Below are 15,863 nucleotides of genomic sequence, written 5' to 3'. Positions count from 1 at the left end.
CGGCGGTCCCCGCGCGCCGCCCGCGCGCCGCCCCGGCCTCTCTAGCCCGCGGGCGGGCGGGATCATAGAGAGCCCGCGGCACCGCCCCCTCCACGGCCCGAGCGCCCGCTCGCGCGGCTCCCACAATGCACCGCACAATGGCCCGACCGCCGCCACTACCGGGGCCTGAGCGGGCCTGGCGGAGCCCGAGCGCGGCCCTGCCCGCAGCGCGGGGCCCCGAGCGCGGTGAGTGCCGGCGAGGGCCCCGGGGGACGGCGGGGAGCGGGGCGGGAGGCCGTCTCGCTGCGCCCGCGCGCCCGGCACCCGGAGCGGCGGCGCCTCTCCTCTCGGGCCCCACGGCGCGGTCGCCCGCACCCCCGACCGGGGGCCCCCTCCACGCCAGTTCGGACCCAGATAGGCCCCGGGGTGACGAAATCTCTCCGCGGACCCGATACCTGGGTCGTGGGACCGGAGGAAACCCCAGTGGCCCCCTCCCTACCGAGGCCTGGGGACTCCCCCCTGAGGGTCCCCTACTCCTGAACCCCCAGGCTCCCTGGAGACCCAGATAACGCGCTGCTGACCTTACCAGGGACCCGGGTCTGGGGGACGCAGATAAGCTGCACCTGCTCCCTCCCCTCAGACACGCCTACCGGACCCACATAACCCCTTTTCCTGCTCCAAATACTCGGCTTTTTACTCTCCGTTTCGTTTCCCAGAACCACATAACCCATTTTGAGGCTTCCGTCAAATACCTGGTTCTGGAGAACCCCAATAAGCTCTACCTATGATTCCCTCCTCAGTCACCATACTCCCAAACCTTAGATATCATCCATCTGGTTACGCTTTTGAGACCATTGAAACTTAGAGAATTCACTTCTAATTATCTTCAATCCCTGGAATCCTCCAGCCTTCATAATCCCCCATCCCTTTCTGTTTGGGGCGGGGGGAGGGGGAGGTCCCTTAGAGATTCAGTTAACTTGCTAATGATTCTTTATTATACTTTCCCTTCCTTCCCATCCCTGAGACCTCCCCCAGACTTCTACCTGAATTTCTGTCCCTTCTCTGGCAGGCGTCCACTCCCATCTCTTCCCAGCTCCAGGGGAATAGAACATTTTCCACCACACAGTGGAGTGATCTGAAAGCTGCCAGAGGAGCCTGGTTATTCCCTGCAAAATCGCAGGCTATGGCCCCAGCTTGGTGGGGGGAAAGGGACCTGTAAGGTGGAAGATGAGGGGACAACGTGTGGGGGAGTTGGTGCTTTCTCCTGCAAGAGTAGCCTGTCTCCTGGCTTGTATGTTTTTCCACCTGTTAGTTTGGGACTGTGATAGAGTCTGGACTTGGATTTCTAGCCCTGCCCCCCACAGTGAGGCCACTCGTTGTCGGGGGGAGTCCTTAGGGGTGTCCATCCAGGCTTCCTCGTAATGAGAATGGGGCTGTAGTGAGTTGCAGCCATTTGCTCAAGGCCTCCTCAGGAGTGGGAGGCAGCGGGAATGGGAGGAAAGAGTGAATCAAAGGGACTGCAAAGAGGGCCCATCTACAGTGACAGAAGAACTAGCAGCCCGAGAGTAAATCCAACCCCTGTTAATCCTGTTTGATGTCCCTTGGAATGATGCAAGTCATTGAGACTCTCCGGCCTCCCTGTAATTTAATTCTCCCACCACTGGAGTGTGTGTGAGGGAGGGAGGGAGGCGGGCAGCTCTTCCCATTCCCCCCTTTCCTTCTCACTTTTTTCCAGCCAGTCAGTGTGTCATTTGGATTTGTTTCTGGTGCTCAGGTCAAGACCTGTTTTTTTTGTTGTTTTTTTTTTTCCCCCTCTCACAGTCTATTTATAATTTCCCAGTTGCTATTTTGGGTTCTGCTTAAGGGAAGATTCTGTCCACCCTAAGGAACGTTCCAGGGTGTGTTCCCGGGTGTGTTTCCTCCTCGGCAGGTGTTGAATTGAGTTCTTCAGATCCCCAAGTAGCTCTTGGGCTGGAGGGATAAAAGCTATTTTAGGGTAGTCACTGAAGTGGAGCTGTTAATCCTCCATGGGTCTCTCTCGTTAAGAACACTTAGGGATTAACCCTTTCCTTGCTGCATGGGGGCTGCTCCTCCACAGTTTTGGGAAGGTTAGGAGAGTTTCCTGCTGGCAGCAGAAGGTTAGATGGGAACGTGCAACTCAATACAAAGGCAAAGATAATAGCTGCCTTTTGTTGGGTGCTTACAGCAAGCCAAGCCCTATGCTGAGCCCTTTGCATACCTGACTAAAATAATCCTCACAACAAGCCTGTGAGGTAAGTATTTTTAGCTTTACAGATGAGGAAACAGGCTAATAATGGAGAAAGAACACAGTTTCTATAGAGATGATGTAACACCATAAAAACTATAGTTTCGTCAGAGGGCAGCAGGCCATCATGGCACACAGCAGGACAGAGAGACTAGGGAGCTGTTTGTCTCCTTTCAGCTTCCAGAGAGGGTCTTTGAGAGTTTTTAGAAAGCATTTGTGTTTGGGGTACAGAGCCTTAGTAACATAATAGAAGAGATTCCTAAAGTGAGAGAACCGCAGCCCAGGATGTGGTGCGGGAGGAAGGGAGCGCAGGGGTCACTGGTTAGAGGGGATGTGCTGCGGCTTGACTGTGAGGGAAAAGGGGAAGGCTGCATTCTGGGGAGATGTTGTGAAGGGAAGGAAGCTCACACCGAGGCCTGAGAAGTGACATTAAAGGGTGTGGGGGGGGGGGGGGGCGGGGAGAAGTACTACTCAGGCCCTGTGCGGAAAAGAGGCAGACACAGTATATAGACCCGGGAGACGGCTCTGCATGTACTCACACACTTTATGTCAGGTACTTCATCCTCCATGAGACTGTTCTAGGTAAGGAGTAAATCTTTGTTTTAGGAATTGAAACTGAGATTCAGAGAAACACAGTAACCTGCCCCTGGTTTCACAGCCAGTAAGTGGCAGCCCTCCTGATAGCAAGTCCAAGGTTCTTTCCACACTACCTCCCTCTTCAGATCAGGCGCCAGAAGGAATCTTTGGATGAAAATATACCAAGTTATACCAGTAACTGGGAGGGATTGATTGTGTTTGTTTTATGGGAACAGGTTCTGTCAGCTTCTCTACAGTTGTTAAGGTTAGAGTGTGAGACCAGAAGAGCGGCTTTGAAAGAGAAGCAGAATTCTTTCAGTTTTGCCCAGGAAGAAGTCTGAAGGAGAGAGGCCCAGGAATTTTCCTGGAGGAGAGGAGTTTGCAGACAAAGGACAGAGGGAGAGAGACTAGATTCCCAAAAGGGCTCCTAAGGTAACACTGGAAGCTTTGGTTATCCAGCAGCCTGTTGATGACTCTAGGTAAGGACTTCCGCTGTGCCTTTTTAAAAGGGTAGGGGTAGGGCAGCCTGGATGGCTCAGCGGTTTAGCGCCGCCTTCAGTCCAGGGCGTGATCCTGGAGACCTGGGATCGAGTTCCGCATAGGGCTCCCTACGTGGAGCCTGCTTCTCCCTTTGCCTGTGTCTCTGCCTCTGTCTCTATGAATAAATAAATAAAATCTTTAAAAAAAAAGATAAAAAAAACCCCAAAAGGGTAGGGGGAATAGGATCAGGGTGTTGGCTGTTTCCTTTTAAAGCCATAGTTCCATTAAAAGCAGATCAAGGAAGGCACATGGCTGCCTCCCCCTTTGATTCTCTCAGTACGACCTCGTGAGCTCTCCTTAGCCACCACCGGCCTCTTTCCTAGAAGCCCATTACTCACTCTTTCAGAAGCAGCATACTAAACTGCTGTGTCTTGTTTGTGCTTGTTCAGGAGAACAGAAGAGGTGGACGTGTGGGAGGTAGGGGACGTACTGTTCTCTTTCTGAGTTTGTTTGGAATTTCCAGGGCTAGGCTTCCCTCTCACGTTGGCCAGAGTGATGGGACTTGCTTCCCTCTGGCTGCCATTCCCAGCTTTCCAGAGGCTGAGGTGCATGATTCTGGGTAACAAGGGGGAGTAGAATTTGACTTTGAGGGTAGGGGAAATTCCCTCCAAACTAGATGTTCAAACTCGTGCTCGCTCTCTACCCAATTCCAAGGTTCGTAGTAATCACTGGTATTATAAACAGGTAATTCCACCCTTGAGAAGAAGGAAGAACTTAAACCATGAAAGGCAGATGTCAGAGGCCTTTGAGATTTATAGTGAAGCAGGCAGGTACGCCACGATGACTCAAAGGCTCAAGTGGGACTAGTTTTTAGTGCTGCCCACCCCTCCCCAGCATGTGACTCATGCAAAACGCAGCCACCTTTGTGCAGATCTTTCTAGGCAAATCTCCACTCGTGATGGGGAAATGTTTATCATATTACATTGCAATGTTTCTTCAACAAGAGGAATGGTTCCTGAACAGGACGTAGCTCACGTTAATGATGAGCAAAGCTCTCTGGGGCATGAACCCGCTGATCCCATCATCTCGTTCACGGCCAGTCTGTTGGATGAATGGTCACTGTAAGCAGCAGGTGCTAATGAGCTGAGCAAGCATTCTGTGGCACACAGCTGTTTGTGTGGTTGGAGCCCTCCCCAGATTCTCGTGGACAATCCCCAGATACCCTCTTTGCTCCCTTCACATGGAAAAGCCTCATGACCAGATTTTGGCATGACCTCTTCAAAAGGAATCCCCCCTGTTGTGGCAAGTTGCTTTGCAGTTGGTAATCTATGATGAGTTTGTGAGTGTGAATATGATCTGTTGTCCCCCTTTGAGAGTCCATACAGTAACTCCCATCCTCTCTTCCTTTGAGTTGATGTCAAGAAAAACAGCTCTGTCATCTTTGCTCTAGTTTTCCCCCTTCTCACAGCCCTCCCCTCCCCCTGCCTCAATAAGAGAAAGGATCAGACTTCAAGATATTGGCTCCCCACTTTGGAAGGGCTGTGACCCCAGATTAAACCAGAACTTTCTGAGCATAAGTTAGCCTTGCATCAACTTGCATTCAATGATTAATTTACCCATCTAAAAGAAAGTTGAGAGGCCTTTTCTAGATGCTAAGTGTGTGGAAACAAAAGAACTGTGATCTGACCCTTCAAAGAATCAGAGTTTGCTGGAGTTCTAATGCAAGTATGCTATGTGCTCGTAATGGAGAAATTAAATACATATGTGCTACAAGGGTCTGTGGAAGGGACCGCTCAGCACCTGGGGTGTTGGACAGGCTTTGCTAAAGAAGCATGGTCTGGGAGACCCAGAGAGGTGATGGCGGGTAGGATGGGACCAGTCTTCATTTAGGAGAAATGTGAGTCTGCTGTTGCCTCCTTAGGCAGAACTACTTATTGATGCTCTGCTGAGAAACACATCTGGCTCCCGGGACTGACTTTCCAGGGTGTAAATTCCTAAGCAAAGGCTTCTTCCTTCCCTCTTGCCTTTTGGGCATTTTATTGCTCTTTAGCACCTCCATGAGGAGGAGAATTATGGAAAGTAGTGGGTGAGGAGGAGGTAGGGTAAAGAGGAGGAGGAGGAGCTGCTATCTCTAAGTTTAGTGGAAAGGATATAAAAGTGAACTTGGAAGAGAATAGTTGGAGTTCAGGGCTTTTACTTCCTCAAATTATCTTGTTTACTATTAGCCTAGATAGTACTAGTAATAATAGTTACCATTAAACACTTAGTAGGTGCCCAGTTTTTTGCTGAATGCTCTCTATTCATTATCTCATTTAATCCTCAAACCATCCTTACTATTTAGGAGTTTATTAAGCCTATTTTGTAAATGAGATGGCTCAGGGAATTAAGTAATTGGCTGAAAGTCACATGGCTTTGAAATAGAAGGGCTGGGATTGGAACAGGATCTGTCTGCCTCCAGAGCCCATGTTTTCATGGTATTGGGCTCCCTAACACCAGGTGTTCTGATGTTTCAGGTGAAGAGATTGTTTTCTGAAGGCTGCGTTGGAGGCTGTGACAGAGCAGAGAGCCCGTGTGGAGCTGATGGGGAGGCTTTCTGAATAACATGGCCCTTCGCCATTAGTCTTGCCATGACCACATTTTTCACCAGCGTCCCCCCCTGGATTCAAGATGCAAAGCAGGAGGAGGAAGTGGGCTGGAAACTAGTTCCCAGGCCTCGGGGCCGGGAGGCGGAGAGTCAAGTGAAGTGCCAATGTGAAATCTCGGGGACGCCCTTCTCAAATGGGGAGAAGCTGAGGCCTCACAGCCTCCCCCATCCAGAGCAGAGACCGTATAGCTGCCCTCAGCTGCACTGTGGCAAGGCTTTTGCCTCCAAGTACAAGCTATATAGGTAGGTGACATTCCCATATTTCTTTCTGCCCTGAGGTTCCCAGAGGACAAAGCCAAAACGACTCCACTGAGTATGAGGTTTTATCTGTGACAGAGGACTGCAGAGGAGTGGAGGTTAATTGGCCCGTCAGTGTACCCTGAACACTAACCATTTGAAGTCACTCACTAAAAACTAATGCTGATATTTGTATTCAGACATTAGACTCTGATGGGGAAGTAGTCAGTCATGAACAATCCAGATTGAACAATTTTGTCAATACTGCTTTCCCCACCTTTGTCAGGTAATGGCGAGAATAGTCAGGAATCAGTCTTAGAACTTTAGAAAGGAAAAAAAAAAAAAGAACTTTAGAAAGAAAAGGAGACCCTCTGGTCCAGTCTTTCAATTTTATTTTATTTTATTTTTTTAAGATTTTATTTATTTATTTGAGAGGGAAAGAGAGTACTAGTGAGGGGCAGAGGGAAAGGGAGCCTGATATTAGGCTCCATCAGATCATGATCTGAGCCAAAGACACATACTGAAACAACTGAACCACCTAGGCACCCCCCATCTGTAAATTTTAAGGTGGAGGCTCAGAGTGGGGAAGTAATTTACCCAGGTTCACATAGTTTCTTTGGTCCTGCAGTGCCTCATCTTCTGAATGAGCCTGCTACTCACATGATTACTTCTGTCTCTGTAGAATCCCTGGTGTCCTCTGGTTCAGCAGCTGCTCTGGAACTTGTAAGCCCAAGAGCACCATATAAAGTGAAATGGATGTGAAGGTCGTGGTGTAAAGTAGATATAGCAGAACAGCTTGGAAGTGCAGGGGGCTGCTCAGATTTTATCCTTGCCTTTCCATCAGAGGAACAGGAACATGCCCCTTATAAATGAGATAGACTACCCGATGCACACCGCTTCATCTGTTCATTTAGCCAACGCTGATTTATGAGCTCCTGCTACATACCAGGCACAGTATGGAGTGCCAGGGATAGAGTAGTGAGCCAGGCAGATGGGAGTTGTTGGCCCACCTTGATAAGATACTACTATCTTAGTAGTGGGGACAGATAGCAAGTAGGTAAGTAAACAAACAAGTTGACCACAGAAAGCCTTAGTTCCTTGTCTGGAAAACAGTTGATAGGAAGGAACTAAAACAGGTAACGGGGTAGTGTGTGACCGGGATTGTCCTTATGACAGTTCTGTAGTCCTCAGGAATGCTTTAATTCTGTGTGCTCCCATGTCTTAGGTGGACTCCAGTGGGGCCGTCCTCTTAGACTTTCTTAGTACAATCTGGGTGTCCATGGGAGGCTGCAAGAAAGGTCCTGGTCTGGGCGGGGGCAGGAGCCCCCACTCCATCTGTAGTCACTGTGTGAGCTTCGGCGAGTTACTAAATCTCTTAAGGTCTTGGTTTCCTCACTTGCAAAATGAAGGAACTGGACTGTGGATCACTCAACACCTCCCTCTCATACATTATCATGTCTGTTATATCACAGGAGGTCCACAGTAACTCTTCAGGTTTGAGCATTCACAAACGTAGCATGATGGTAATGGCTGTGTTTGATGCCTTCCAGGTAGGAAGGATCACTGCATTCTCTAGTGGAGACATTGGTGGCATACCTAAGTGAATTCAGGTTTCAAAAAGGACTGTGTTCAAATTCAGCTTCTGCCACTTACTGACTGGTGGGTGGGGCTGTCCTGTGCTTGGGACTCTTGTGGAGAACAAGGTTAATGACAGTTCACACAGGGCCTGGTAAATGGTGGGTCCTCAAAGTCTTGCTAAGTGTCTGTGGAGTTCCAGATTATAACTCCTGGACTCTGAGCTGCTGTCCCTCAAGATGGGAGCAGGTAAACCAAGGGACACTGAGGTGGTATACCATGGGAACAGTTTTTTACATTGTTGCTGGTTTATATGGCAAATACTTCAAATAGTACAAATAGGCATTCAGTGAAGAATGAATTGTCCTCGTGTTGGAAGCTACCATTCTCCTTCCCAGAGGTGTCCGGTGGCGTCAGTTTCTTGTGTATCCTTGCTAAGACATTGAAACATGTACTCCCTTCCCTTTTTGTTTTCACAAGGGATTGTATTACACACTATACTAAACTTCCTTTTTTGACTTAGCCCCTTATATTTTGGGATTCTCAGATCAGGAAGTTTAGATATATTTCATTTTTCTTTTATTGTGTCATTTTAAATTTTTTAAATATAATTTTTTGAAAAGGAAATATATTCACGTACATCAGAAATTCACAAGGTACCAAAAGGTATACAATGAAATTCTCCATCACACCTGTAAGTTTCCTATCTCTTCTCCCCATAGGCAACCAGTGTTGTTAGTTTCTTGTATATCCTTCCAGAAATCTTTTTGAGCAAACCTACATCTATTTTCCCTCTTTTCCTATACATGGTACCATTTTGAGACACTCTTCTGTCACTGTTCTGTCCCATTGCTTTTTCCCACTTCATATATCTTAAGAGCTTATTCCCTTTATATGTTCCCCAACATACAAAGCTGCCTTACTTTTTAAAACAAAGTTGAGTCATTTTATGAACTTACCATAATTTATTTCACCAGTTGTTAGTGGTGAGTATTGATGGACATTTAGATTGTTCCTGATTTTTAACTACTACAAACAGTGCTGCAAATACTAGGAGTACATGTGTGATTTTGCAGGTGGGTGAGGACACCTAGAGAATCTAGATAGTGACTGGCATAGTATCCTTTTGTGTTCTAGCACATGGCTCGACTGTAATTTTTTAATCTAGTTCCCTGTTAATGGACACCTCGGTTGTCTGGCCAACCCTTGTGATCTCCCTTCTTTATTTCTCCTCTATCCTCCATCCCTACCCCCAGGCACATGGCCACCCACTCAGCCCAGAAACCCCACCAGTGTATGTACTGTGATAAGATGTTTCATCGCAAGGACCATTTGCGGAATCACCTGCAGACCCATGACCCCAACAAAGAGGCCCTTCACTGTTCTGAGTGCGGTAAGAATTACAATACGAAGCTAGGCTACCGGCGCCACCTGGCTATGCATGCCGCCAGCAGCGGTGACCTCAGCTGTAAGGTGTGCCTGCAGACCTTTGAGAGTACCCAGGCCCTACTAGAGCACCTGAAGGCCCACTCACGCCGAGTAGCAGGCGGTGCCAAGGAGAAGAAGCACCCCTGTGACCACTGTGACCGGCGGTTCTATACTCGAAAGGATGTGCGGCGGCACCTGGTGGTGCACACAGGCCGGAAGGACTTCCTATGCCAGTACTGTGCCCAGCGGTTTGGCCGCAAGGACCACCTGACACGTCACGTCAAGAAGAGCCACTCGCAGGAGCTGCTCAAAATCAAGACAGAGCCAGTGGACATGTTAGGCCTACTCAGCTGCAGCTCCACAGTCAGTGTGAAGGAAGAGCTGAGCCCTGTACTGTGCATGGCCTCTCGGGACGTGATGGGGGCCAAGGCCTTCCCTGGCATGTTGCCCATGGGCATGTATGGTGCCCACATCCCTACCATGCCCAGCACAGGCATGCCACACTCCCTGGTGCACAACACGCTGCCCATGGGTATGAGCTACCCTCTGGAATCCTCACCAATCTCTTCCCCAGCTCAGCTTCCTCCAAAATACCAGCTTGGATCTACCTCATACTTGCCTGACAAATTGCCCAAAGTGGAGGTGGATAGTTTTTTGGCGGAGCTTCCTGGAAGCCTGTCTCTCTCGTCCGCTGAACCCCAGCCCGCCTCACCTCAGCCGGCGGCAGCTGCGGCCCTCCTAGATGAAGCACTGCTCACCAAGAGCCCCGCCAACCTCTCTGAGGCCCTCTGCGCTGCTAATGTGGACTTCTCCCACTTACTGGGCTTTCTTCCACTCAATCTACCCCCATGTAACCCGCCCGGGGCCACAGGAGGCCTGGTCATGGGCTACTCCCAGGCCGAGGCACAGCCCTTGCTCACCACTTTGCAAGCTCAGCCTCAAGACTCCCCAGGAGCTGGGGGACCACTGAACTTTGGACCTCTGCACTCCTTGCCTCCTGTCTTCACCTCTGGCCTGAGCACCACCACCCTGCCTCGTTTCCACCAGGCATTCCAGTAGCCCCCAAGGAGGCCCTCAGTCCAGTCTTAGGCTCTGTCAGGGAGCCTCTGTACCCACCCTATCTGCATCCCTCATGAAGGCAGCTGAGCTTTCAGAGCTGGGTTCAAAAAGAAAAAATTCCAGTATCTGTATGGAGCACTTGGTTTGGGGGTTCAGGCTCCAGGATCAGTTCCAGGAGGAGCCTTGAGCCCCAGCCCCATGAAAAGATCTCATACCATAGAACTTCAGGTATTTTTACTTTTACTTTTTTGATCTGAATCGGGAGCCACACTTAGCCCTCTCCCCCTCCAAAGTGTCAGAACCTCCTTCTCTTCAGAGAAGGAAGCGACCTCTTGGAGACATAGAGGGTGTCACTTTGGATGACCTCGAGAGAAATAGCCCAAGAAGCCCGCCTTCTGGTCCCAACCTGCAGACCCCACAGCAGTTGGTCAGGCCCTGCTGCAGAGAGAGGGTCACTTGGCTCCATCGCCTGCTTCCAGCCAGTGGGCAGGAGAGAGGGCCTCTTCTTCCCACCACCCCATCCCTCCTGTACCAACACCTCCATTTCCAGTCAGTGTTGTCCAGCAACGGTACCGTTTACACAGTCGTCTCAGACACACCATTCACCTCCCTTGCCAAACTGTTAGCCTTAGAATGATTGCAGTGAACATTGTTTACACGTCGTGAATCCATTCCCACCAGTCCATTCCAGTTGGCACCAGCCGGAACCATTTGGTACCTGGTGTTAACTGGAGCCCTGTTTACAAGGCGGAGTCGGGTCTCGCTGACTTCTCTTCACTTGAGGTCACATTTTTCCCCTGTGGGGAAATAAACTGACTTTGGACTGCTTCAGTCTCTGCCATCTTCCATGACTGTGTCTGTTCCTGCCTTCCTCGGCAGTGTCCACAAGACAGGCAAGAAGACTGGAGCCGTTTTCTCACAGGTCTGCAATTTTGTTTTTCTCCAAGTACATCATGACCCCTCCCCCTCCTCTTGAACTGGAGAGGGGAAGAAATGAAAGGCATGCCCGTTTCCATCACCCCCATTCCCCAATCCCTACCCCAAACATCATGAACTGTTGTCAGTCTTGGAAGGAGGGACTCGGGTCCTAAGCTGGTGTGGATAGCAAAGAAGAGGGTGTGAACCCCTGATTTGTCTCTCTCCTACTTGTTCCTTTTCCAGGAAGTTGTGGAATTGTTGGAAGAAGAGTTTTCAGGAAGTTAGGGCTGGGCAGATAGTTGAGTCCTAACCTATGGGTACGTCATTGGCTCCCATACCAACCTTTTCTCTTATCCGCAGTATCCCTGTCTCTCCACTACTTTGCAGTTACTGTGGACTCTAGGCCACTGTGCATAGGCCTCTCTGCTCTCCATCAAAGAAATTCCACCTTCCTCTTGTGCCCTCTCCCCCAACTTGCCCCCAATATTTAGGGCTTCTTGCAACAGATGATTCATTTTCTTCTGGCTTGTGGTGCTTCTTGCCACAGACAGCACAGCCCTCGCCCTGCTGAACCCCATCCCTGCTTCATTTCTCAGTTCTGCATGGGCTTTGCTCTTCCCACTCACAAAGGGAGGCCTCTCAGGGACCACCAATGTGGGACCCTCCTGAGACACCTCCACTCTGATTCAGAAACACACTTCTACCTCTTTACTGTTAACTCCTGCAAACGCAGCCAGTAGTTTTGGGGCACTTCTCTTAGCAGTGCCTCATGCTGGCTTCTCCACTAGGGTTTCAGGACAAACTACCAAGGAACTGCCTCAGCCTTCTCCCAGTCCGCCTACTCCCCCTTCTAGAAATCACTTTGCTTTATCATCCGGAACTGAGCAGGTCCAAGATCCAGGCTTCTACTTCAGCCCAGCCAGTACTCTTTGAGGTGAAAGCCTTAAAATGTAGCTCCCTGGCCCTTGATTGGAAGCAATGTGGCATGAACAAGCATGTTTTGATTTAGGCAGGGTAGCTTGGGATACCTTTAAAAAGAAACAAACCAGATATAAATATGTCTGGCAAGGTTAGATTCAGACTAGGTGATTTGCTTCTAAAAATTAGTTTCAGTGAGTCCCAGGGACTAAGGTTTATTTAAAAGCGTCCGCCTTGGTACGCAGCCACCTCCTGCATGCTGTGCATGTTACTGGGACTCGTATTACAGGAAATGGTATGTGAGGGTCCAAGCAGGACTCCATGCTGCCATCCTCCTTATTGCCTCTGGTCCGCATCACTAGACCCAGCAGCTCTTCACCTGCTCCCTGCCACCTTCCCTGCACCTGTCATTTATAGAGGCAAGTGGGTCTCTGGCCACAGAGTACAAAGTCTCAGGCTTAGAGGAGTCCACTCTTCCCTGCCTCCCCTTTCCTGTCCCCCCTTGAATTCTCTCACCCATTAGTGATGCTGGGAAACTCCTAGAACAGGCAGAGCAACTATTTAAAGGCTTGTAACTGGGGCCTTGCCCCCCCCCCCCCTTTCCACCCCTCCTTCCCTCTTCCTTCAGTGCCCTCACCACACACAAGGAATTTTCCTATCACTGTGAACTTTGCTGGTACAGAGGAACATCTGCCTTCACCTGTTTTTGGACCATAGCCACCCATCCACTTCTTAAACTTCCCTTCCCCAAATTAAAAAGAAAAAAAAAAAGGAAAAGAAAAAAGCCTTATTGGCCTGGTTGTTCAAAGGATAAGAATAGCTTTATCCTACACTCAGTACCAAACCCACTTCAGTACCTTTACTGAGGCCCTGAGAGCCTGAGGGGTGTCTGCCCAGAATAGGAGCCATGGCATGTGGCGGAGACCAAACGGACCAGGAAAAAAGGGGTGATGTCCCCTTTCCCCACCACCTCCTCCAACCTCTGTCAGTGATGAACCACCCTGAAGGGGGGGGAGGCAGGCACCTCCCATCCTGCACATAGCTGGTCAAGGCGGAGTGCAGTCCTGGGGGCTAGAGGATGACCTAACCCAGCTGTGTCAGCTCAAAGGATCTGTGCACATTTTAAAAGAGGGGAGAGGTGGGAAAAGGAGCACCAATGAGTTTCGCCCCCAACCTTTTACAAATGGCATTTAATGGAAATCCGGGAAGCAGGTGTGATTACTTTTTTGCTCGTAGATATTGTCCTAAGTTGAAATTCTTCCACTACCCTAAGCCTCCTCTAGTAGTCTGAATCCCTTTCCCCCTTTCTTTTTGGTAGCTGTTTTCCCCATTCCCTCTACTTCCCCTCTTATCTAGGAGCTGTTGTTAAGCACGATTTTTTTTTAACAGTTTATATTGTACAGGATCAATATTTTGCTTTTTAACAAGGATATTTATGTAATAAGAAACTTTGCCTTAGGCAGGTGTTGGCCAGAAAAGTCCAGATTCCTCTGGGACCCCACCCTGGCCTCTCCTGGAGCTCTGAACCTGCTGTGGAAGGAATTGGCTATGACCTTCACCACTGGAGAGTAAGGTCTAAGGCAAGGGAAGGGGTGTTCTGGTTCTAACAGGAGGAGGATTCACCATGATAATCTAGTGCCTTTGTGGAGGGGTTTGGAAGAAGTATTCCAGCCCAATTTCTTCAGATGCAAGCTTACTTCTGTGGCTGCCTCTCTCCACTGAATATTCGGCACCAGAAGTCCTGAAACACCACTTCTCATTTGCCTCCCTCCCTCCCAGTGATCAAGGCTTTGGGGCCACTCTTTCGTAACGCCAGATTATTTAAAGAGAGAAAAATACAAGACAAAAACCTTCTAGCACTTTGTAAACACAGTGAATAACCTCTTGGAGTATTTTTGGCTTTATATAAAACAAGGTTTTTAATTGTAAAATATAAGTGCCATTAGAAAATGCACAGGGCGTATCTTTGTTAAAGTAGATTTTTCAATGTTTTACAGAATTACATTTTCAAAAAAAGTTTTTATAATGAAGTTGTTTATTAAAAACTTCTGAATGATGTGTTTGGAAGTTGTGAACCTGTCTGATTGGGAAAGGGTTGGAGAGAGCCTGAGGAAGAACTTGAAACTCCAGACATCTAGCATCCAAAGGGATGGTGAGTATAGGGCCAACAGTAACAATCCTTCACATTAGTACCTACAAACTTTGTACTTTGAAATGAAAGATCTTAATAGGATGTCTTTGAGGTAGGTGGCATATTATCACTTAAACTTGGATGTAAGGGTCAGGAAAATCAAATTGGCTTAATGAAATTTCATATAACTAAAAATGCCAGATGTAGTGCAGTTTTTAGAATTGGTTCAGCCCCTCAAACGTGGTTGGCCTTAGCAGTCCTATCTTTCATGGCCCTGTCTTCCATAGTTGGGACTTCATCCTCAGTCCCTACAAAGTGACTCGCCCCTTTGTGTAGTAGAATGCTGCCATCATGCCATCCCTGTCATTCTCACACAGTGCCGGCCAGAAAGAGAAAAGAGAGAGGAGTCCTCGTGTTCACAAGAGCCCCACTAGGCATCTCCTGTCTCACCGGCTTTGATGGGCCTCTGTGCCCTCCCCCAAACCAGCCAGTCATGACAAAGCTGAGAGAGAAAATGAATGGTTTCTTGAAGGAAATTGGGGCCAGTTAGGATGAAGAATGAATGCTGGTTGACCAGGAAAAGACCTGCCGTCCCCTGTCCAAGGTACATGGCTGGCAAGTACACAGCTAGGACCTGACCTTGCTCACACTTGTGCCTACCCACTGAGTTCAGACAAACTGTTGAGAGACTGACATGGCTTCCAACTTTGCCACTTGGCCAGTCTCTGACAAAGGTAGTCCTCCCCATCCTGAGCCCTGGAACTGGTAATGAGATCCTCTTGTCCAGATTGACCTTGTGTGATCTGGAGCCAGTGGCCATAGCCACACAGTGTAAGTCATCCCTGAGTCCAGAAGCCTGTGGGATAGTAACAAGTATTAAAGTGTGTACCAGGTGTTTTGTGTACAAAGGCAGTGGGCTGGTCTTTCATCTCTGGCTTTCCATTTACTTCACAAACATTCAGTTAAGACCCCAGTGGGTTCAGATCCCTGGCTAGGGCCCCAAGGGAATCCACCTTGCTCTCTAGGTGGAGAGGTGGGTCCAGGGGCTCAGAGAGCTACCTTACTCATTGGGCAGGAGGAGGCCGAAGGCTTTCTGGAGTAGGTGGCAGGACTTCCAGGCAAAGGAGGCTGACCTCCAAGGGCACAAGTTTAGGAGCCAAGACCGCAGGAGTGCAGCTACATTTGCAGCAGAATCAGGGCTGCATCGCCGGTTCATCCAACTTCATCCTATCCAAGCACATTTTCTGCAATTCAGACTGAAGTTCACATTTGCAAAATGTCTGGTATAGAGCAAGAGGTAGCCCCTGGGCTCAGGACAAGATGTCCACCTTTCCATCTACAAGCCCAGGAGAATACAGTTCTTACAAACCTGCCAATTTGCTCCAGGTTTGCAGCATTTGAGACATTCCCTTGCCCAGCATCCTTGTACTTCCAAGTTTGTTTCTTTCTCCATATAAATATTTCTAGTACCTCCATGTGCCAAGCAATTACCATCATCTGCAGCTCCCCGTTTGGGTCTGGTTAGTCTGTTCTCCATATGCTCGAGTAATTTATACTGTGCAAAACTGCAAGTCTCCTATAGCTGCCCCTAAATCGCAGTTGAAGGCGGGCGCAGGGTGGCCCCCACTGACCACTGCAGATGGTGGTGAGCG

At 49.1% G+C, this 15,863-nt stretch overlaps 1 protein-coding gene across 3 annotated transcripts; it reads left to right on the top strand.

Moving 5' to 3' along the window:
* Nucleotides 1-91: 91 nt before the first annotated feature.
* On the top strand, nt 92-15,110 carry PLAGL2 (PLAG1 like zinc finger 2). Of its 3 annotated transcripts, XR_005377743.1 has the most exons (5): nt 92-225; nt 5,815-6,188; nt 9,014-10,472; nt 14,078-14,232; nt 14,589-15,110. XR_005377743.1 is itself a non-coding variant. In XM_038571950.1 (3 exons), the coding sequence occupies exons 2-3, from the start codon at nt 5,929-5,931 to the stop codon at nt 10,242-10,244; spliced, it is 1,491 nt and encodes a 496-aa protein (XP_038427878.1). In that variant the 5' UTR covers nt 92-225; nt 5,815-5,928; the 3' UTR covers nt 10,245-12,903. The 3 variants fall into 3 exon arrangements, 2 of the variants coding, with proteins under 2 accessions (XP_038427878.1, XP_038427879.1); XM_038571950.1 differs by lacking the exons at nt 14,078-14,232; nt 14,589-15,110 and having other exon boundaries at nt 9,014-12,903; XM_038571951.1 differs by lacking the exons at nt 92-225; nt 14,078-14,232; nt 14,589-15,110 and adding an exon at nt 2,118-2,252 and having other exon boundaries at nt 9,014-12,903.
* Nucleotides 15,111-15,863: the final 753 nt, after the last annotated feature.

This window comes from Canis lupus, chromosome 24 (genome assembly GCF_011100685.1).
Source record: "Canis lupus familiaris isolate Mischka breed German Shepherd chromosome 24, alternate assembly UU_Cfam_GSD_1.0, whole genome shotgun sequence".
NCBI lineage: Eukaryota > Metazoa > Chordata > Mammalia > Carnivora > Canidae > Canis > Canis lupus.
The sequence above is the reverse complement of the archived record's forward strand: the minus strand, read 5'-3'. Positions and strand labels throughout refer to the sequence as shown.